This window comes from Nyctereutes procyonoides, unplaced genomic scaffold (assembly GCF_905146905.1).
Source record: "Nyctereutes procyonoides isolate TBG_1078 unplaced genomic scaffold, NYPRO_anot_genome, whole genome shotgun sequence".
Taxonomy (NCBI): Eukaryota; Metazoa; Chordata; class Mammalia; order Carnivora; family Canidae; genus Nyctereutes; species Nyctereutes procyonoides.
Window position 1 is genome coordinate 7,479,143 of NW_026575139.1, and position 23,025 is coordinate 7,502,167.

Genomic DNA, 23,025 nt, shown 5'->3' on the forward strand with positions numbered 1-23,025 from the left:
TACAATGTCAGAGGCAGGAAAATGTCCAGACTTTATCCAGATTGTACCAGTTTGACATGCACTCATTTTTAATTTAATTTAAAGCCTTTTCTGGCATGCAGGGGAAAACTTCCTGCTTGCTCCTCATCAAGCTCATGACTCATCTCCGGAGGACAAGAGCCTGCTTGAGTCCATTGCAACACCCGGGAGTCTCCCCAGGCTGGGCTTCGGGAGTGCTTAGTGCTGTCCAGTGCCCATGATGGACGGGGTGATGGACGGGTGCGGGGTTGGCTGTGGACCTGCATGACAGGCCTCCCGCTGGGGGCGGACAAAGCTCTGCGTCTGTCCTCGGCCCTTCTCGCACCCCCAGCGGGGGCCCACCTGGCTGCCGGAGCCAGGGACGCTAGGAGCCCATGTGCTCACTCATCCCTCCTTGCCAGGTGTTAGCCCTACAAGGGGAGGCTTGGGGCTGGACCCACGTGGGAAACCTTCCAGGGGAGCACAGCGACCGGACCTGTGCAAATCCAAAAATACTAATTTCTCCCACAGCACCGATCCTTTTTTTTTTTTTTTAATTTATTTTTTATTTTTTCAGCACTGATCCTTTTAACCAAGGCAGGGATTCCTCCCTCTGCAGATAAACGCTTGGCCTTTCCAACAACGAAAGGGCCGCAGAGTCCTCACTGTGGGGCTGCCGGTGTCTGGGCCTGCGGGGCTGTGGCCCGGGCTTCAGGGAATGATACAAACATTCCAGAAGTCAGGTGTCTGACTCATCAGGGACCCTGCCGGGAGTCTACTGCTGAACCTGGGCCTGCAAGCAACGTCCTGATGTCACAAGCCAGCACGCTCTTCTGGGCTGTGCGGTTGCTTCGACAAGCCCTAGAGAACATTCTGAGAAGCCACGACTTTAATGCAGGCGCCGAGAAACCTGCATTAGTCACCCAAAGTGACTCGGGTCACTTTGCTCAGAGCAGAGGAGAGACCGGGGCGTTATCTTTCCTTTCCAGCTCTCTAACTTCTGCCTAATATTCCCATTCTGGCCACTTTACACAGGACCTCTGCTCCCGTGACTCCTGCCGGGGGCCCACACATGGTGCTGGTGCTGGCAAGCACCCTGGTGACTCCCGCCTCTGCTCTGGGGGAGGGGCTGCGGCAGAGGGAGGGGTGCCCCGAGCACTGGTGTCCTGGGGGGGGGCCCGGAGGTCCACGCCAGGAGGACCCTGCTCGTGGTCCTCTCTCTCTCAGCAGCATCTGGCATGAACTAGAGGCCTGGCACATATCAGCTCAAGGAAAGAATGCAGGTTCCGTGTTGCTAGATCTGCCAACTGTTCAAGGGAAGCCTAAACTCTAGATTTTTTTTTTAAGATTCTTATTTATTCATTCATGAGAGACACACAGAAAGGCAGAGGCACAGGCAGAGGGAGAAGCAGGCTCCATGTGTGGAGCCCGATGTGGGACTCGATCCCGGGACCCCGGGATCACGCCCTGGGCCGCAACCACTGAGCCACCCACATGCCCTCGAAATCTGGATTCTTATGTAGAATTTATATATTGGCAGTCAACGCAAAAATATATATTTGAACACCATGTGATCTACATTAAACACATGTACCAGCTGGATCCTTGCCTGCTGACTTCAATCTCTGCTCTCCAGGAAACCTCCGGGGGCTGGAGCACAGACCGTGGGGTGACCCCCGATGCCCACGAGGGCCTGGTGGCCCAGCCTCTGCCGGCCTCTGAGAGCGCATCACCGGGCTCCAGGAGCACGGGCTTTCTTTCCCTTTTTTGAATGCATCTGGGTCTTTGCTGCTGCCCCGTGAGGTCTGGCCCTTCTGGGGCAGCAGCGGAGGCTGTCCTGCCCTGCATTCCCACCCGTGCATGGACACTGGCCTTGGCACCTGACCTACGGGCTGTCTCCTCCCCAGACCCCCCCAGCACCTGCCTGACTGCAGGGACCCCCATGGGGCTGTCCATCCCCTGCCTCTCCATTCCTTGACTGCTTTGTCTCCAATGACCTTCTCCTTCCCTCTGTTCCAGCCACCCGATGCCACGGCCACATGGGAGATGGAATGTTCCATGCAGACCCCCTTCCTGGGCGGCCACAACCTCCGGTGCTTCCGCTCCATCACCTAGATGCTCCTACTACCCCTGCTCTGTAACCACATCGATGTCACTCTCTCCCTTACCACCTATGTTCATTCCTTCCCTAATCCAACCATTCTCCATAGTTCACACCTTAAACGATGGCCATCACCTGGCAAAACCCCAACCCTGGAGAAACCCGACTGCCTGCCTGTTTGGTGCCTGAGGAGCATCGCTAGAGCAGTGCACACTGCAGATTCTTGCCACATATTAGTCTTTTCCTCAAGCCTCCAACCCTCCTGGGACTGCCTTGTGCCTCACCCTCCTTCATCCTTCTCCCTCCCCACCTGTGCCTGGCTCCAGCTTGCTTCCTCTATCTGGAACACACCTTGTCTCCTATCTGGTTTGGCCAACTGCTTGTTTGGATTCCACTCATCGGTTGAGTCCCTTCCTGCAGGAAGCCTCCAGACCCCTCTGCTCCCCGCCGCCCACCCTGCGCTCCACTTCTCTGTGCTCAGAGCACCTCCTCTCCCATGATGGGGGCCGTTACCTGCTCCGTGACACTCTCCTAATTACTGTCCCTGTCCTGTGAGCTCCTTGAAGGCAATTGGGTTCCCCATTGCAAGAAGAATCCTGAAGCATTAACGGTTCCATAAACACGCTCTCCTGCGAGCACACGATTTCCACCTGCGGGTCCCGGTTACGCCTCGACCAGGCGTCCTTCCCGCTCCCCAGGCACCCAGTTTCTGGGCGCCCTACTTTGGAAGGGCAGACTCCCTTCCGAAGGCTTCTCCTGACACCCCTGCCAGGAACCCACCCTCTTCCCTCGGAATGCTCAGGGTGCTGGATCCGAGGCCTGCTTCTGTGATTTCTTGTTTTCCTCTTTAATACTCTAAGTATTTGTGCCAGTTCCCTGCAGGTAGGCTCCCTAGCTCTAGCATCTCTATGCCTCGCAGTTGGCCTAGAACATTTTGGATGGACACGTGGCAATGTGCTCAGAGACCCTTGCGGGAGTGTCCTGTGGCTGCTCTAACGCATTAGCCCAAACGTGGTGACTTTAAACGACACGACTTTATTGTCTTATGTTTCTGGAGGCTGGACTCAGTGGGCTAAAGTCCAAACGTCTGCAGGGCTGGCTCCTTCTGGAGGCCCGAGGGGACACTCTGACTCTGTCCCCTTCCCAGCCTCTGGGGGGCACCAGCAACCCCTGGCTCGGGGCTCCCCGGGTCTCTCCAGCCTCCACTTGGCTGCTGGTCTTGCCTAAAACCTCTGGGATTATTACGCTGGGCCCTCTCAGATAATCCGGGATCATCTCCCCACCTCAAGACACTTAGCTTGATCACACCTGCCAAGTCCTTGCACCAAAACCCCCCACGGTTTCCAGGGCCTGGATCCCGGTCCCTGGGGCCGGAGGCGGGGGCGGGGGGCGCAGAGGAGGCTCGACCACAGCAGTATTTCTTCTGTCCCAAATCGCCGATGAGGAAGCCGAGCTTCGGGACCCACGGCTGTCTTAATTCTGCTAAAAGAGCTGGAGGACCCGTTTCCTATGGGACATGGCAGGCGGCCTTCTGGGGGCGCACTGCTTAAAAAGGTCCCACACCCTGGTCCTGAAAAGCCGGCCCACGAAGACGTAGATGACGGGGTTCAGGCAGCTGTTGATGAAGGCGAAGAAGCTGGCGTACTGCAGGCCCAGGTCTTTGAAATTCTCCCAGAAGCAGCCGCGGACGACCTGCACCTGCGTCAGGAATTCCAGGAAGGCGAAGAAGTGGTAGGGGGTCCAGCACACCAGGAAGGCGGCCACGAAGGTGAGGATGAGCACGGTGGTCCTGCCGTCGGGGGGGCCCCCGCACCGCGCCCCGCGCACCTCGGGCCGCCCGCGCAGGGAGGCCAGGATGTGGCAGTTGAAGAAGACGATGGCAGCCAGCGGCAGCAGGAACCCCAGCACGTTCAGCTCCACCATCCTCGCGACGTGCCAGGCCCCGGGGGGGTGCAGCAGGACGCAGGCGCTGTCGTTGTTCAGCTCGGGCACAGCTTCGATGGAGCGGAACAGGAAGGTGGGGACGCTCAGGAGGCTGCCCGCCACCCAGATGAGCATGCAGGTGGCCCGGGCCTGTCGCCGCCGCCGGGTGGCCATGGGGTGCACCAGCGCGCGGTAGCGGTCCCGGCTGATGGCCACCACCAGGAAGATGCTGATGAACAAATTGGCCTTGATGACTCCGTTGACGAGGCGGCAGAGGAGGCCCCCGAAGGGCCAGCGGAACTGGTTCGAGATGTTCGCCGCCCAGAAGGGCAAGCCCAGGACAAACACCAGGTCGGAGGCGGCCAGGTTGGCCAGGTACATTTCGGCCACGTTCAGACGCCGCCGGGGCCGGAGCAAGACCGCCAGCACAAGAAGGTTTCCCAGCAGCCCGCAGACACAGATGATGATGATGACTGATGGTAAGACTCTGTGCAGCAGGTCCCAGGCTTCTGGAGCATTGTCACAGGTCGTGGCGTTTGGAGGCGACAGCTGGCTCCGGTTCAGGGGCTGGAGCTCCAGGGGGGCCCGCGATGCCATCCACAGGGACCTGCATCGAACAGCACGCAGCGTGACACGGGAGGCAGCCAACTACGACCCGCCGGCCGCCCCCAGCCCGCTCCCAGTTCAGGAAAATAAGGTTTTATGGGCACACGGCCACACCTATTCATTTACATCTTGTCCAAGGCTGCTTTTGTGTCACAGAGGGTGGGAGTGGAGGGGCAGTGACAAACACTGTGTGGCTTGTGGAGGTGAAAAGATTTGCCATCCGTTCCCTTTGAGGATACGTTTGCCGACCCCTGGCATAAAGGACGAGTCGGGGGCTCTGAAAGCCGAGTCCAAATCCTGGGGCAACCACTTTGAGTGTGGGCCACTTAGACCCACTAACTCATTTTCCTTTTTGAAAGTGGGAGGTTGCGCCACCTTCAGCCTGGGGTGCGATCCTGGAGACCCGGGATCGAGTCCCCGTCGGGCTCCCTGCAGGGAGCCTGCTTCTCCCTCTGCCTGTGTCTCTGCCTCTCTCTCTCTCTCTCTCTCTCTCTCTCTCTCTCTCTCCCTCTCTGTGTGTGTCTCTCATGAATAAATAAGATCTTAAAAAAAAAAAGAAAAGAAAAAAGGAAGTGGGAGCTAATCCTATTCCTTGTGGGTTTGTGGTGAGGACTGGGGCTGGGATCCATGGCTTGCATGCTGTGGTTGCCTGGTGTGGAGGAAGCGCTCAGTGGAAGGTGCTGATTAGTCTTATTAACAACCACACTATTATTGTTATCAGTCCTGGCAAACATGTCACGAGCACCCACTCTGTGCCGGCACTTTGCCAGGTGCTAGAGAGACACCAGGACTCTGCCCCCACCCCGCAGGTGCTCACCGCCTGCCTAGAGGGGATGCAGACACGGAGACAGCGGCCGATGACCTAAGAAAGAGTCCAGGAGAGCTAGGAAGTGGTACAGCCAGCGGGGATGCCTGTCCCTTGGGGCCCGAGACCAGAAGGGGGGGACGGAGTGGGGGCACTAGTGAGAGGTTTCCAGAACAAGAGGGTTCACAAGCTGGGCTTGAAAAACACAAGTAGTGGGTATCCCTGGGTGGCTCGGCGGCTTGGCGCCGACTTTGGCCCAGGGCGTGATCCTGGAGACCCAGGATCGAGTCCCACGTCGGGCTCCCTTCATGGAGCCTGCTTCTCCCTCTGCCTATGTCTCTGCCTCCCTCTCTCTCTCTGATGAATAAATAAATAAAATCTTTAAAAAAAAAAAAAAGAAAAACACAAGTAGTAAAAGAATAAGCAGCTCATGCTGATGAGATCATCATGGTCTCCAGGCACCATCTAAGACTTTCTTTCTTTTTTTTTTCTTTTTTTTACCACCTAAGACTTTCACATTGAAATATTTTTTCATGTAATTTTCTCAACAGCTCTGTGCGGGGAGGGGCATTGTCATCTCCACTGGACTGCTCAGAAAACTTTGCGACGCCCCGACCACTCCTCTGCAGTCACACAGACTCAGACGGCCTGATACCAGGGCCCGGGTCTCCGTGTACTTGATTCTGCTGCGCATTTTGTCCCCACTTGGTAGACAGGGAAGCCAGGTTCGGAAGTTAATGACCTGTCCTGGGAGACCTCGGTCCGTGCTGACCCTGAAGGCCACACTCCCAGCCACACAGCTGGCCTGCTTCCCACGAGCCCACTCGGAGTTTCTAGGGGAGGGGGATGTGGTGGGAAGGGAGCGGATCGTGCCTCCCAGCCCTCTGGAGCCCCATGGAAAGAAGGGACCACATCCTGGAGTTGGGGTTTGTGGGCACCCGCCAGCAGAGTGGGCCACAGCCGGCTCAGGGGACCCACGTGGTTCCATTCACTCAGTGAGCAGCTGTCGGCACTGGGATTTCTGGAGCTTCCCACCTAAAAGTCTTACCCCCACCTGGATGACTTAATAAATGCAGAGTGCTTAACATGGTTCCTGGCTTCTCATAAGCGCTCGATAAATGTTAACTCTTGTTACCATTATTGTTATTACTTAGTGATGCTTGAGATTCCTTCAACGGGGCACGGCCGCACGGTATCTAACAGAAGATACCGTGTACGAGAGAACCAATCTCGGAAGAGCCTATTTGGCTGCGTGACCTGGGGGGTGATCACTTGGTGTCTCTGAGCCTGACATTCCATATCTGAGGACACAATGACCTTCAGGTTTTGACACTGTTGGTAGCTCACACACTGCACCATTCACACCGAGGTATAATTCAACAGTTCCTCCATGCATTTATCTTCGGAGCTAGTATTTATTGAGCACCCACTGTGTACCTGGTGCTGTTCTAGGTATTTGGGACAGAGCCATGAATCAAACTGGTGAAAACCCCATAGCCTAGTGGGAGGAGAGAGCCCACAACAATGGACATACTGAATAACTGTGTTAGCTGAGGAGTGGTGGCAGTGGGGATGGTAAGATGGGATCAGTTTCTAGATTTATGCTGAAAGTAGTACTGCCATGATTTTCAATCGGATACAGGTTGTGAGAAAGGAAGGATTGGATGTTGCCAAGATTTTTGGCCTGAGCACCTGGAGACAGGAAGTTGCCATCAACTGAGACACAGACGTCACAGAGTGAAGATGGGGAAGGGTTTTTTTGAATGGGGGGGATCAGGAGTTCACTCTTGGACATGCCAAGGTTGAGATGTCTGTTGAACGTCAAGTGGGGATTTCCAAGGGGCACCTAGATATTCAAGTTTGGTATTCAGTGGCGAGGTCTGACACAGTGATACGTAAATGGGAATTATGATTACCTAGATGGTGTTTAAAGCCGCGAGACTGGATGAAATCACTCAGGTAGAGTGTAGACAGCGGGCAGGCCACTTGGGAACACGGGGAATTATGGGTTGGGTGGCCGTGGAGTATCTGTGGCATGTAGAGCTCTGACCCGGAGCGTGTGGAAGAGTCCGGAAATTCTTGCATTGTCAATTCTTGCAGGGCATAAATCCACAAGTAAATATTTATTGGGTTATTTGGAAATACTTTTTTTTCTCAAAAATTCTTTGTTAAGTAGGCTCCACACCCAACACATGGGGCTGGAACTCACGACCCCGAGATCAAGAGTTGCACACTCTACCGACTGAGCCAGCCAGGTGCCCCATTCCCCGCAAATACTTTTAAATTCTGCAATATGCCCTTCTGGCAGTGATGGGCTAAAATAAAAATTGAAAGCTTAATGAAAATGTAAGTAGCGAGCTTCTGTTTCTCAAGGAAGTTGATGACGGATGTGCAAGTTGCGCAGTGATGTTTACATCGCTGTGGGGGCCGTAGCGATTTCACTGACCGCAGGAATACCTAAGACACAAAAGCCACTTCAGCAGTTAGTACTTTTAAGAGATCTGCCCCGAGACACTGATCTCACCCATAAGGCGGCAGAAAGATGCTGCTGTAGGTTGTTCTGGAAGCCCGGCTTTTCAGCTCCCACCAAGCAACTGCTCTGCAAATGAATCCAGCTCATTTTGGGTGCTGGTCTTTCTCCTGCACATACACCAGGGGAAGCGGTGGCTGATTCCGGGTCAGCTTCTAAGAACTCCACAGACAGGGAGTTCTGGGTGCCGGTTTGCTATCAAATCTGCAATCCTTCCACTAGAAAAATCAGTCCGTTCCAATCATCATCCAACGCATGGACTCACAGCGAAGCTTCTGGAAGTTCAGTCCGGCTGAACGGAACAACAGATTTCTGGGGAGTGCTATTTTAAATTCGGTTTAAATTGTTTCCATTGGAAATGGCGTTATATTTTTGTGATGGTAATGCAGATACAGATTTTACTGGGGCACAGCGTCATGGGAACAGCTAGGATCTTACTAAATAAAAGACCAATGAAGCAGAAATGTACTTAGAACAGGCCATGGTGCGCGCACAGTTCATAATGCCACACAAATAAGTTTCAACATTATACCAGTTGAAAGGGAGATTATAGCTGACAAAATTTAGAATATCTAAAGACACACACAGACACAGAGTTACCAAGCCACAAGCTTTTTATATTGAGGTTAACAGTGAATTTTAAAAAAAACCTCCTGGGTGCCTGGGTGGCTCAGTTGGTTAAGCGCCTGCCTTCAGCTCGGGTCATGATCTTGGGGTCTTGGGATCACGTCCTCTATGGGGGTTCCCTGCGCAACGGGGAGCCTGCTTCTCCCTCTCCTCTGCCTGCTATTCCCCCTGCTTGTGCTTTCTCTCTCTCTGTCAAATAAATAAACAAATTTTTTAAAAAAACAAACAAAAAAAACCTTCAGCACGTATTTCTTTTCTTTGCTGCCTGTCGCCAGTCAGTTTTACAACTAATCCTAAATGCCCAAAAATATCACTAAGCTGTTTGTTGAAGCAGAGCTCTGTTTTTGAATTTTGTTCCAAAGCAATTGGGAATCTTTAATCAAGATATTCAAAGAACAGAGCGCCAAAACATCTGCTTTTGCATGTCTAGCAGATTGTGATTCTAGAGAACGAAGCTATTATGCAGAAAATAAAGAAATCTGTTGGGAAAAAGGAAGAAATGATTAAATCAAAGAAGAAGAGCTCCGTGGCTCACAAGACCTAATTTTGAAATTCTGAAGTGAGCTTTAGAATACCTCAGTTTATGGGAAGAATCTTTTCAATGGGATAAATTCATATTCTGCACAGAAATGCGATGAAATTGAGAAAAATCTATGATTCACAGCATCTAAGTTTGACACGGTGTTAACAAATTTTAAGTAACCACGACTTATTTGTAGAGTTGAATCTCGTAAAAATATTTGTTGAAAAAAAGCCACTCTGAACTTTCGAAGGCATGAAAGCACCACCTTTGAAAATATCTGGGCTAAAATGTTTACATCATTTTATACGCAAAGACTTGGACTTGGACTTGAGAATAGTCCCCCACTTTTTTTGCTCGGAGTGTATTAGGCACCTGAGCACCTGTCCCAGACACATTTTCTTAATTAAATACATTCTAGTCTAAGAGAAGGGTCAAATGAAGGTGCTAATTTCAATTTATCAACTGTAAAATTGAAAGGGAAAGAATTCAGCAGTTACACGGGACAATTAAAAATAGACCCCGCGGAAAGAAAAATTCTTTCTCCAAGAAAATGCCAAGGACATAACTGAGTCAGGCACAGATTACATAGCACGTGGATATGTACCCAAACCAGTTTATTACACTTATGTTCTTTTTTCAATGTTCAGCTCGGTAACACAAAAACTGTATTATTTTGCCTTAATGTATGTAAGTGTATATGTGTACTTAAAGTCGTAGCTTTTTGAAAACAACTTTTAAAAAAGATTTTATTTATTTATTCATGAGAGACACACAGAGAGAGGCAGAGACACAGGCAGAGGGAGAAGCAGGCTCCATGCAGGAGCCCGATGGGGGACTCGATCCCAGGACCCCGGGATCACACCGTGAGCCAAAGGCAGATGCTCTACCACTGAGCCCCCCTGGCCTCCCTGGAAACAGTTTTTTAACTAGAGCTACTTCACTATGACTCCATCACTATACTATGGCCACTCTGTTGGTGTGTGTACATAGAGTTAAATACATCATTTTTTTGGAAAACAGCTTTGGACGAGAACCGCTTTATCTCTCCACCGCTAAAATATGGTCAGTTGGTTTAAAGCTACCTGGTTTGTGGGCATTCGTTTCAGCAGCCGCAGGTAGCAGGTGCACCCAGTAAACCTGATCTCGGATGCATGGTGGGGGGAGGGGGCAGCACCCTGCTGTACTGCATACCTGTCTGCAGAGCTGCGTCCTGAGACCAAGGGGGCCTCATGCCAGGCCTTCCTGTGCCCTTCTCTGCACGTGCTGACCAAGTTCTAGCCACCAAGGAAAAGCCGCACGTTAGCTTTGTCTTGGTCCCTGTCCTTGCCGATGCCGGGGGTGGAGGGACACCTGGATGCCCAGGTCCGAGCTTTCAGCATCAGCCACACCTGTCATCTGCAGAGGGTCCGAGACTCCACTGGGCTCCCGGACATTTGATCCTGACAACCGGCTGCAGGAGCAGTCATGGAGCCGTGCCCGTGGTACAAATGAACAAACTGAGGCAAAGATTCGACACTGGGCCCTTTGAAGACAGAGGAAGGGGCCGTGAGCCAAGAGGCACAGCAGCCTCCAGACGGGGGTAGAAAGCAAGGAATGGATTCTCCTCTGGAGCCCCCAGAAGGAACACAGCCCTGCGGACACCCTGATTTTAGCCTGGTGGGATTGATTTTGAACATCTGACTTCTCTCATACAACTGTACGACAATAAAATTGTGTTGGTAGATTTGTGCTTATTTATTAAGCGGTCATAGGAACCTCATCCAGGGGGCCAGGCTTCACCCTACCCAGAAAATCGGGGACTGCTTCCCAAGCCACCCAGAGAGACCTCTGACTTTAGCTCCAATCTGATTGGTTCAGCACACATGGGCCTCCATCCCACAGCGTGGGTCTGCTCAAGCTGGGCTTATTTGTTTATTTTTTTAAAAAGATTTACTTATTTATTTGAGAGCACAAGCGGGAGGGGCAGAGGGCAGAAGGAGAGAGAGAATCTCACAGGCAGGGCTCAATCTCACGACCCTGAGATCACGACCACAACCTCAGCCAGGAGTCAGAGGCTAAACCAACTGCACCACCCAGGCTCGCCCCAAGCTGGGCTTATTTTTAAAGGGGTTGCCTTTACCAGCCACTGCCTGTGTTTATATAAAATTGAACAGAAAGGAGAAGCCTTCCTTCACCAGTTCTTTGTTTTAGCTCTGATACGTGCCCCGTACATAGCAGGTGCTCAATAAATAGCACTATTGAAATTTTTAGTAATACTCGATCTCATTTATTAAAAACTCAGAGGCGACAGCGGGCAGGTCTACTAGAGAAGGTGAGTCTGTAATTTCCATGTGGTATTTTCTGAGTTCTGCGCGTTTTACCATTGGCATTGCTATGCTAAAACTTCCTTCAACAAGAAGGGCTCCTTCGAATTCATTCCAATTCCGACAGTGAGGTGATGATAAAAGCATTTGAAATACAGACACAGAGACAAAAGAATCTCAACTCAGTCCAATCATAAGAAGCTGTTGTCAAGCCACAAATAACCCCAACTGGTTATTGGCCTTCTGAAACCTTGTAAGGCATCTTGGGGAGATCAGTCTGTTATATATAAGATTTTATTCATTTATTTATGAGAGACCCAGAGAGGCAGAGACATAAGCAGAGGGAGAAGCAGGCTCCATGTGGGGAGCCCAGTGTGGGACTCGATCCCAGGACCCCAGGATCATGACCTGAGCCACCTGGGTGCCCCAGTCTGGTTTTTTTAAAATCAGAATCAGAATTTGTAGATGGAAACTGGTTAGAGTCCACATGGAGCCCATGAGAGGCAGTATCAGCCTCTACATGTCTCTTACAGCCTTGATATAAAGAGAGAGCTTCTGGAAACTTCACAGGCTAGTCTAGACACTTTCCTCCTTTTCTTCTGGAAAAACAAGTAAACCCCAAAGCAGGCACGGAATATAGTCTCTTAAACTGATTGAGAATTCTGTTTCTGAAAAAACATGCACTTAAAGAAAACTGAAAAGTCTGCCAATAGTTAGCTGTAAAAGGGAGCTTTGTTTGTTTTTTCTAAGAGACGTGAATCTCATATCTCACTCTCACAAGAGGGGAAAAAAAAAAGGATGATCGTATACTTACTTGGGACGGTAAAGAGCTCACAACCTCAGAGGGTTTTCGGATGGCGAGAGCGGCCTTCGGAGGTGTGTTCTGCGCTGGGCAGCGCCGTGCAAATGCTGTGGCCCTGGATTACACAACCGCCTCTCCGATGAGGTCACTGGGGGGATTGCCGAAAAAGTGAGTCTTCCGATGGAAGAAGCAAGATGGGGCTTAAGATGCTCTGCATTTTGGGGCTGGCGAGAGATTATTCACCTCCCAACCCCCTCCTTACTTTGGTGACATCTCCAGAGGCCCGCGACTCTGCCCAAGAACCAGATGTTGGCCAACATGTGCTTAAAATGCATTCCACTTCCTTCTGAGGCCCCAGGAGCCTCGGAGGACATTGAATGATGACAGCCCCATTTGCTACGCAAATCCCATGCCTAAGATTTTGCAGTAGCTTTCATGGGAGCTGGCTGAAATGCCTCCCTTAGCGTCTTGGCACTGAAGGGTCCATGGCCAACAATCCTTCAGCATGGACCCCGACTAAATAAACAGTGAGCTAGGAAAAATTTGACTCATGCAATGTCCAGAGTTGAGTAAGATTAGATGCACTTTTCCTAATCTTCCCTGGAAGTGCCAAAGCCCATTATTCAATGTTCATCTGCAAATATCAAGTTGAACTACTCAAGACCTTGTGTTCAGATAGAAATTTCTAGCTTGCTCTGAGAGTCAAGCCTCAGGGTCCTTTACCTGAAACGCTCCTTATCCTCCCTCTTAGAAAGTTAAGGGTTTCAAACTCCCTCCCTAGATGCAGGAGAACGCATCCAGGCCAGGGCTTGAGTTCTGGTTTCTGGAAAGGTGATCCCCAAATCTCAAGGCCCCAGCCCTCCCCACACCTTCGTCTGCCCCTTGGATGCTCCATGTCCCCTCTGGACGTCACCTTGAACCCAACATGTCTGGATCAGACAATGTCCCCTTTGGCTTCAGAATCTGGTCTTCTCTATTTCCTCTCTTTGTATGGACAACCTGCACTTTAGAATTTTCTAGCAATTTTCTCCTGTCGCTAGACATATTAAAACTATGGGAGCAGAAAAGAAGACTCCAAGACTCAGTAGCTCGTGAGTGTTTTAAGGAGAGGAACTAGAATTTGTCTTTGGGAAGGTTCCTTTCCCATCAGGGGAGAGCTGAGAAATTTTTAGTAAACACAGATGTTAGGTGTCAGGCATGGTTTGAGGTAGATTTTTTTTTTTACGATTTTATTTATTTAATCATGAGAGACACAGAGAGAGGCAGAGACACAGGCAGAGGGAGAAGCAGGCCCCCTGCGGGGAGCCCAATACGGGACTCGATCCCAGGACCCTGGGATCTCTCCCTGAGTTGAAGGCAGACGCTCAACCGCTGAGCCACCCAGGCGCCCCTGGGGTAGTTGTTCATCAGAGAGAGGCTCCAAGTCTCAGTCCTTCCTAATTAGTAATGAAGCCTGGGGTCTCGCCAGAGGAAACCGTTTCCAGAAAGCAGCTTTTCTCCCTTCCATGTGAGTTTAGACTTGGACTGCTTCTCACGAGTATCTGTTCTTATGGGATCCCTTCCTGCCCAGGCCCTGAGACCAGTTCTGGGGGGATGCTGGGGGAGGTGGGGTCTGCGGGTCTGATCCTGGCCCAGCTCACAGGGGGTGGCGGACGGCCCGCTTGCCATGGGCTGGCCGAGGGACCTGGGTTGCATGGGAGATGACCCCATGGCAGCCTTGCCAAAGCCGTGGGGCCCCACCCGTGGGTGAGATGGAAAGTTCTTTGAAGAAAATGAATGTTCCCACTGTTGCTCACTTGGGGTGGGAAATGGGAAGCAGGCCTTGGTTCCAGGGAGGAGGGAGTCTCTTTCTGCTTCTAGGGCTGTGGGGAGACGAGGCCTGAATTCTGCGGGGGGGGGGGGGCATTGAGGACAGGATGAGGGAATCCCAAGTCTGTGGGGGGAGGGGGCCTGAATTTTGGGGGCTGAGGGCAGGATGATGGAACCCCACATCTGGGGGGAGACTGGGAGTGGAATGAGGGTCCTCTGGGTCCCCGGGCATGTGGGGGGCGTGTGTAGGGAGAACAGGGCAGCAAAGAGGCATGAAAGGCAGCTGGCAGTGACCCCAGGACTGGCATCTACAAACAGAGGACAGCCTGTCAGCCCAGTGGAACAGGTCAGCCTTCCGTGGGGTTGTCCCCGAGACTAATGCCGGGACCTCTGGGCAGCTGGGTCTCTGAGCTGTGGGTGGGCTCTGGCTCTGCTCATGCCATTCAGGGAAGGTGGGCTGGAGTCTGAGGGGTTGGGGACACGCGGGCCACAGTCCCCACCGTGACGTACACAGTTCTGCAGTCACTAAACCCCGTAGCCACCCTGTGTCCTCTCCTAGTCACGTCCAGCAGGTTCTGTACAGGCAACGTCTGGACTCCGAGTACCTTCGGGGCTCTTGCTCAGGCCCCACAATTACATGCACTGTCCCTACTATTAATTTTGCTCGTAGACACAGGAAAGAAACAGGCTGGGCGCCCTGTGGCCCGAACTGAGGGCCCAGCTAGCGCACCCACCGCTCTGCCCAGGCCTCCCTTCCTGTCGTAGCTGCCAGGCACTCGTGCAGCAGACACGTCTATGACAAAGAACTCGTCACAAACCTCCTTGCTTTCTGGTTCTTGTCCTTCCGCCTATGCTTGTGCTAGATTAATATTCCAGAGCGCCGGGTTTTGCCATTTCACAGGACAACACCCAGCGCCTCCACGGTCCACCCACCATCCTGGGTCTTCTGTTCCGGCTGAGGGGTGACTCTCCGGCTCCTAATGCACCTGGACTTGTCTTCCTGTGAGCATTTGCTGGAAACAGCCTCCCCTCCCCTCCCTTTCTGCTTAATGCCCCTCCATCCTTCAAGGCCCGTTGTGACCCTTTGCGCCTGTGTGAGCGCAGGCCTGAGTGCTCATCGTCCTATCCTGCGAATATGAGCAGAGCCCCTGCATGGTGCTGGGTGAGTGCTGGGTGCCAGCGGGCAGAGAGAGGAAGTCTCGGTGTCCCCCTGGGACTGCTCATGTCCTGGTGGACCCAGCAGGCGATCAAGCCAGCGTTTGCAGCCAGGTGTGCAAATGCCACTGTGCAAGAGCACCCAGCGTGCTGCACGAGGTGGGCGGGAACAGATGAGGCCAGAGTAAGGTGTCAAGATGGAAGGGGGTGGGGGTAAAAACCAAATCCTAAACTTTGTAGATTTAACAAATTGCAAACACCTGGACACGGACAAGGTGACAATTGCCGGCTTGAGTGTGTCCCGGACATTCAGGCAGCTATACGCACTGCCCTGGCCTGAACTGCTGGCCGTTTAAAAGTGAAAGGCTCGGGGCACCTGGGTGGCTCAGACAGTTGAGCTTCTGCCTTTGGTTCAGGTCATGATCCCAGAGCCCTGGGGTCGAGCCCCAAGTTGGGTTTGCTGCTGAGTGGGGAGCCTGCTCCTCCCTCCTCTCTCCACTCGTGCTCTCTCATATCTCTGTCTCCGTGTTTGCCTTGCTGTCTCACCTGGACAGGGGCTCTCAGCAGACCTCCTTGGAGGGGAGTCAGGAGAATCCCGTGAGCTAACACAGCTGCTGCACACTGGCGTTCTGGAAGCCTCTCCAGGGGTACCACTTGGAAAGGACCTGTGACCAGGGATGCTCAGTCACCTTCCTCTGTGTTCTAGAGCCTAAGTCTGACCATGTCGTGTCTCTGCTGGAAACCCTCCACTGCCCCTGTCTCAGCCGCAGGAGAACACTGACTTGACTGTGACACACTCTGCTGCCTTCTGAGTGTCTTTATGGTCCCCACCTGCTCATCCATTGGCTCTCCTGGCCTCCTTGCTCTGTTTTGAACATGCTACATCCTCTCCCACCTCAGGACCTTTGCACTGGCCATTCCCTGAAATAGCCTCTCCTCCCCTTGCCCAGCCTCATCATTGGTCATAACCGATATCATCACCTGGATAGATGGTTTAGTTTTTACTTCCTGTCTCTCCCAGGAGAGCACGAGCTCCCCCAGGCAAGGAGTTTATCTCTTTTGATAATAGTCTTATTCCCAACTCCTACCACAGAGTTCACATGCTCAACAAATATTTGCTGAATGAATTCATAACCCTATTTATTTATATATCAAAATATCAATAGTTTGTCTCTATGTCAACACATAGTCCTGAAGCCCTTGAGGGTACTGGGTCCCTTGTGGGTGCTGGGAAGATAGAGATGAACAAAGCCCATTTCCCGTCCCCTCATGAGGCTCTGGGCCCATCTGAGGACAAAGACATATGGTGACTATACGCTGTGGAATGCAGAGTGGCAGTGAAGAGTCAGGGGTCTGTCCAAGTGTGAAGACCTAAAGAATTTAATTGTGCTTGTGACCGAGTCTGGGAAGAATCATGGCAGAGGGCTATCTGAGCTGGGTTTTGAGAGATGAATAGGAGTTTGGAAGGCCGGCAAGCTGAGAAAGGCATTGTAGGGGGAAGGCTCAGCATGCATAAGTGCACAGACGTGTCTGCGGCAGGCTAGCTTGGAACTTGGAGTGGGAAAGCCCAGGCCCAAGCCTCAGAAAGCACTTACTCATTCTCTCTGAGTACGACTCAGCCCCTACCCGTGGGCAGGCCCAATGCGGGTTTGCCCCCCAACACTCTTGTTTTGGTGCAGCAAAGAGGATGAAACAGTTCCAATCAGAATGAGGAGTTCTCTGAGAGCACAGACACCCTCTTCCCCCACCTAGCCCCATTGAGGGGGGGAGAGCTGCGGGACCCTGGCCGGCCTGGGAAGCCTCTGACCCAGTTTCTTTCATCTGGGAGTCAACGTGCCTTGCCTACTTTGTGAGCTGTTGTGAAGATCAAATAGATCCATGGAAAATATCGATATTGGGCCATATGGATGCTCACAGGGAAGACAGAGGTGTGTATGTATTTTCCCAGTTTTATGATCTTTCTCTGGGTTATCTGGCAGAAACTGCCCATATGGAAAAACCTCTTCGATTGTTTTCCAATCAACACTGACGCCTAAAGGGCCCATGTGTACGGCCAAAACTGGGGGCATGAAATCAAATCAGTTTTCCTGGGGAACCCGTAGTGCTCATATGTCTTTAAGACCGGGCTTGATGCTGTAGGCACGTATCTTTCACATAAATCAGGCCTGTCCTCTGATCGGAAATGCTTCCGTGTCCTGGTACCAGGGAACTGACGTGCTGAAGGTGACTTTCACCTCTTCTTGAAGACTTGGGGTCACCCTTCCTTTTTTTCTTTGAAAGATTTTATCCATTTATTCATGAGAGACACAGAGAGAGAGAGAGAAAGACAGAGACACAGGCAGAAGGAGAAGCAGGCTTCCCCGCAGGGATCCCAGTGCAGAACTCGATCCCAGGACTCCAGGATCACGCCCTGAGCTGAAGGCAGACGCTCAACCACCGAGCCATCCAGGTGCCCCTTGGGGTCGCCCTTGACTGTCCCAGTCCTCATGATGGCTACACACATGTGACAGAGACATAGAAATTCAAGATCCATGTGAAAGACCTAAATGGGGCTTTCCACTGGGCAGTGGGATCAGAGACGATGCCTCAGAAGACAGCTAACATTTGAGACTTGTTGGTGTAGATGTGTCTTAGGGCTCTCCAGAGAAACTGAACCAATAGAATTTCTACCTATTTCTATCTATCATCTATCATCATCATTTATCATCTCTATCGATCGATCGATCATCTATCATCTATCATCATTATCATCTATCATTTATCTATCATCTATCATCATCATCTATCATCTATCTTCTATCATCTATCTATTGATCGATCGATCATCTATCATCTATTTATCATCATCTATCATCTGTCATCTATCTATCGATCATCCATCTATCATCTATCTTCATCATCATCTATCTATCATCTATCTATCTATCTTCATCACCATCATCATCTACCAAAATATTTATTTTAAGAAGTTAGTTCATGTGCTTGCAGGGGCTGCCTAGTCAAAATCCATAGGACAGACCAGAGGACTAGAAACTCAAGCAGGAGCTCGTACTGCAGTCTTGAGACAGAATTTCTTCTCTGGAAGCCTCAGTTTTTGTTCTTCAACTGCTCAGACAAGGCCCACCGACATTGTAGAAGGCCATCTCCTTTACCTAAAGTTGACTTATGGTGGATGTTCATCACATGTACAAGAGACCTTTGCAGCAACAACCCGGATTCATGTCTGAATAACTAAGTGGGTGCTGGAGCCCAGCCCTGCTGACAGGTAAGACCCCCCCCTACCCAACACAGATGGCATTTAGAGCCATGATCTTGACTGGGACTAGTAAGGGGGCCCATGTAGAGAGATGGGAGGAGGGCTTAGAGTTGTAGCATGAGGAGCTCTAACATTTAAACAGCAGGTGAAGAAGGAGGTACGGGGCAAGGACAGTAGGAAGAGCAACCAGTGGAAGACAGGTTCCGTGCCGATCACGTTTGGGAGCCCTGGCTTAGACCAAGCAGAGAGGAGAGTTCCTCTTTCCTGCAAGACTTCTCAGGATCTCATTCTCTCTCTTTTTTTTTTTTTTAATATTTTTACTTATTTACTCACAAAAGACACAGAGAGAAGGCAGATACATAGGCAGAAGAAGTAGAGAGAGGCAGAAGAAGAGAAGGCAGAGAAGTAGGCTCCCTGATATGAGACTTGATCCCAGGACCCAGGGATCACGCCTTGAGCTGAAGGCAGATGGTCAACTGCTGAGCCCCCCAGGTGTCCCTCTCAGGACCTTTAATACAGATCCATGCAATGGGAAGCCTCATGAGGAAGGTGTAGAAGTTGCAGTTCTTAAACTTTTTTTGACCAATCAGGAGCTAGGTTTTGGTTTTGGGTTTGGGTTTGTTTTTCTTGTTTTGTTTTGTTCTGTTTGAGAAACTTTGGGGAAAATCTGTAAAAGTAAATAATGGCATGGAAATAGCTTCCTGATTAGAAGGTGAGCCCTATCATTCTAGGAGAACTGAATTGAAGAGAAAGAATTCGGGCAGCAGATGGGGTGGGGGCACCGAGGGGAGACAACTAGTTGTCACAGTGACCAGAGCTCTTCTTCCTGGTGGACCCTGAGGATGGGGATCAGGCTGCCCCGAAAAGCCAATCAGCAGTCAGGAGTCTAGGGTCTCCCTCCTTTGGCTTCCTCCAGGTGGACAGGGGCTTTGGGGAAAAGTCTGATTCAGAAGCAACGCCTGGGTCTTTGGGTCTGATCTGGAATTCAGGGGGGGCTGGGTCGGGCCTCAGGGTTTGAATCCTGCCTCCATCACTGCCCAGCCAGGCGCCCCTCGGACTAGTTTCTAGGCCACCTTCCTAAGCCTCAGTTTCTTGGTCTGTGAGGTGGGTGCTTTCTCAGGGTGTGGGGTCAGGTGAGCCACCTTGGTGACGCAGCTGGCCATTGCTCAGCCACTAGTGGGAGCTGTCCTGGCCCATGGCTTTGCTCTTGCACAAGGAGAGGTTACGTAAGCCGGCCCCCGTCTTGGCCAGGACCCCAGAGAGTAAACAGACAGACAGACATGACTGGCCACAGGGTGGGCTCTGAAGGTGACTCAGCGTGGAGGGGGCGTCCAGAGGAGCCGCGGAGCCCTGTCATGGGTCATCTTGTGGGATTGTCCAAAAACAACCTCTCACCAGTGTGGGCTTGGTGGCCCGGCTGCCCGGAAGCCGGGAGCCAGGACCTGGGGCCTCTCCTTTGCCTGGCCTGAGATGCCCCGAATCAGCCTGCTTTTGGGCCCCAGGGAAGGAAGAGGAGAACAGAGCAGTCCTGGTTCTGGGTCAGGAGACTGAGGACTGGGGTGTTTAAGCCCAGCACCAGCAGATCTGTGGTGCACACCCTCTGGGGGTCTGGGTTGGCCCTTGACATCTTGGGATCTTGGGAAAAGCTTCAGGATCCTCCTTTTGAAAAATTCTCTAAACTTCTGTACGATGGTACATCCTGCTCTTCTTTCTTTCTTTCTTTCTTTCTTTCTTTCTTTCTTTCTTTCTTTTCTTTCTTTTCTTTCTTTCTTTCTTTCTTTCTTTCTTTCTTTCTTTCTTTCTTCTTTCTCTTTCTTTTTCTTTCTTTTTAGATTTTTTAAAATTTATTTATTCATGAGGGACAGAGATAGACAGAGAGGCAGAGACACAGGCAGAGGGGGAAGCAGTCTCCATGCAGGGAGCCCGACGTGGGACTGGATCCCGGGTCTCCAGGATCACACCCTGGGCTAAAGGTGGAGCTAAACCACTGGGCCACCAGGGCTGCCCTCTTTTTTTTTTTTTTAATTTTTATTTATTTATGATAGTCACACAGAGAAAGAGAGAGAGGCAGAGACACAGGCAGAGGGAGAAGCAGGCTCCATGCACTGGGAGCCCGACGTGGGATTCGATCCCGGGTCTCCAGGATCGCGCCCTGGGCCAAAGGCAGGCACCAAACTGCTGCGCCACCCAGGGATCCCTAGGGCTGCCCTCTTTAGGAAACTTCTGTCACAAACTAGCATCGCCAGGCCTCAGGAGACCTGAAGAAAGCATGTGGTTGACTCCTGCATTGCTGGGGACGGGGGTCTGTGTGGACCATGATGGGCAAGGGTGAGGGAGCACACCCTCAGAACTCTTTTTATTTTTTAATTAAAAAAATTATTTATTCATGAGACACGCAGAGAGAGAGAGAGAGAGAGAGAGAAAGAGGGAGAGAGAGACAGGTAGAGGGAGAAGCAGGCTCCACGCAGGGAGCCTGATGCAGGACTTGATCCCAGGACTCCAGGACCACGCCCTGGGCCGAAGGCAGTTGCTAAACCGCTGAGCCACCCAGGGATCCCCACCCTCATAACTCTTAAAACATCCATCAACTTGGGCTGCCGCAGCAGAGCACCACAGACAGGGTAACTTAAAATCATGGAAATTTATTCTTTCCGTACAGGAGGCCAGAAGTCTGAGGCCGCGGTATCAGCAGGGTTGGGTCCTCCTGGTGGGTCTGAGGGAGAGTCTCTTCTGTGCCTCTTTCCTGGCTCCTGGCGGTCCCAGGGAATTGGTGTTCCCTGGCTTGTGGAAGCATCACTCCAAACTCTGTCTTCATCCCCTTGTGGCCTCTGTGTCTCTGTGCGTCTCTCCTCTTCTTAGGAGGACCCCACTCATTGGACACGGCCCACCGTAATCCAGTGTGAACGTTATCCTAACGTAATGACTTCTGTGAACACCTAGTCCCAGGAAAGATCATGTTCTGAGGTCCCATGTGGATAGGAGTTTGGCGGGGGGGAGGGAACTTATTTAGCCCACGAGAACACTTTGATCTGTCTTGCTCCTCACAGCACCTGGATCCTCATTTTATAGGCGAGAAAACAGAAACTCGGAGAACTTAACTGGCTTCGTCCAAATTCCCACAGCCCAGAGTGGCAGAGCTGGGATGTGAACCAGGATCCTGGCTCCAAGCCCAGGGCAGTCCCTGTCATGTTATGAGGCCCTTTATGGTTTACGGAGCCCCCTTATCAGAGTCATTAGCTCTGGGTGAGATAGGCATTCTTCTTGTGTTATCTGCTCATTTTACAGATGAGGAAATGGAGGCCAAAGGCCATGGGGGAGGCTGGGAATGAGTAGAGTGGTTTGCTGAGATCACACAGTGAGCAAGTGGCATGAGAGGGACTCAGCCTTGGCCTCCAGAGTCCTTCCCCTACTATGAAATATTATATCTCAGCGTAAGCCTCATGAAAGGAGCAGCCACAAGAGGCACACGGTATAGGATTCCATCCATATGAAGTGTCCAGAAGATGCAAGTCTGGAGACAGAAAGGTTAGTGGCTCCCAAGGCTGCGGGGAGGGTGAGATGGGGGATTTCACTTTGCAGTGATGAGTGTGTTCTGGAATCAGAGAACCCTTGGCCATCGCACAATGCTGGGAATGTAGTAAAAGCCACTGGAATGGGTGAGTTGTCTGGCATGTGAATCCTACCTCAGTAAAGCTGCTGTGGAGAATATCTCGGGGTGAGGCGTCAGCCACCAGCCCCCGGGGAGGCGGTTCTGCAGGAGACAAGGACTCACGAGGCCGATAAGATGCAAAGTCTGTTTACGAGGGCAGACACGGCCCCAGCGCTGGCTCAGAAGCTCTTCACCCAGGGAGGCACCTTGAGGGCTTTCCCAGGGACAAGATTCCTAACCCCTGTTAAGGCCCGAGCATGCCGAGGCCTGGTGGGCTTCCAGAACCCCCTCCTGAGGAACTGTGTGGCCTTCCCTCTCTGGGTCTCAGTTCCACATCAGAGGCTGGTGACAACACAAGCACCTGCCTCCCTGAGTGGTCCTGAGGATTCAGTCTGAATCGGGGTCAGCAGAGAGTGGGACATGTTATCATGGGGCCATCCGACCTCAGCCAAAAACCAAACAACAGACCATCAGGCTCCAGCTAGTGCCATTGCCCCACGATGACCTCCTTGCTCAGCCTTGACCCCCATCTCCCCCAGGGCCTGGCGAGAGGTCAGAACTAGGTGAGGCTCTCTAATGGGCTCAGGAGCTGAGTGACAAGGAGACAGCGGAGCACAGTCCTTGGGGCTGCAAATCCAGGCTTCACCTTCCAAATCACGAAGACTGCATTAGCGGCTTCCTAAATCCATGGTAGCCACCATCACTAGCGCTCGGTCCCACCGGCTCACTGGCAATCACTTTGCACCTCTGCACCAGGTCCTCACCCACTCGGCCCTGGGGCGGACTCAGGGGGTGAGCAGCCCACCCTGGACTTCTCCCCATCATGCCAGCTTGTTGGGGCCACGGAGAGTTGGGAGGGGAGAGGCCGCTCAGGTTGCCTGGCTGGGTGGGGGGAGGTGGAAGAGAGGCTCTGCTAGCCTGTTTCCACCTGCCAAGAGG

The 23,025-nt window shown here is 51.9% G+C and overlaps 1 protein-coding gene across 2 annotated transcripts in view; it reads right to left on the reverse strand.

Annotated features, from left to right (window-relative positions):
• Window positions 1-1,510: 1,510 nt before the first annotated feature.
• Window positions 1,511-23,025, reverse strand: part of BDKRB1 (bradykinin receptor B1) — a 30,226-nt gene continuing 8,711 nt past the window's right edge. Inside the window, exons 2-3 of one of the 2 annotated variants that reach the window (XM_055304230.1) lie at window positions 12,230-12,365; window positions 1,511-4,628 (exon numbers count right to left, since the gene is read on the reverse strand). In XM_055304230.1, coding sequence (XP_055160205.1) covers window positions 3,581-4,618 — 1,038 coding nt within the window. In that variant the 5' untranslated portion in view covers window positions 4,619-4,628; window positions 12,230-12,365 and the 3' untranslated portion in view covers window positions 1,511-3,580. Of the gene's footprint in view, window positions 4,629-12,229; window positions 12,392-23,025 lie in introns of both variants that reach the window. The other variant, XM_055304231.1, reaches the window with a different exon arrangement.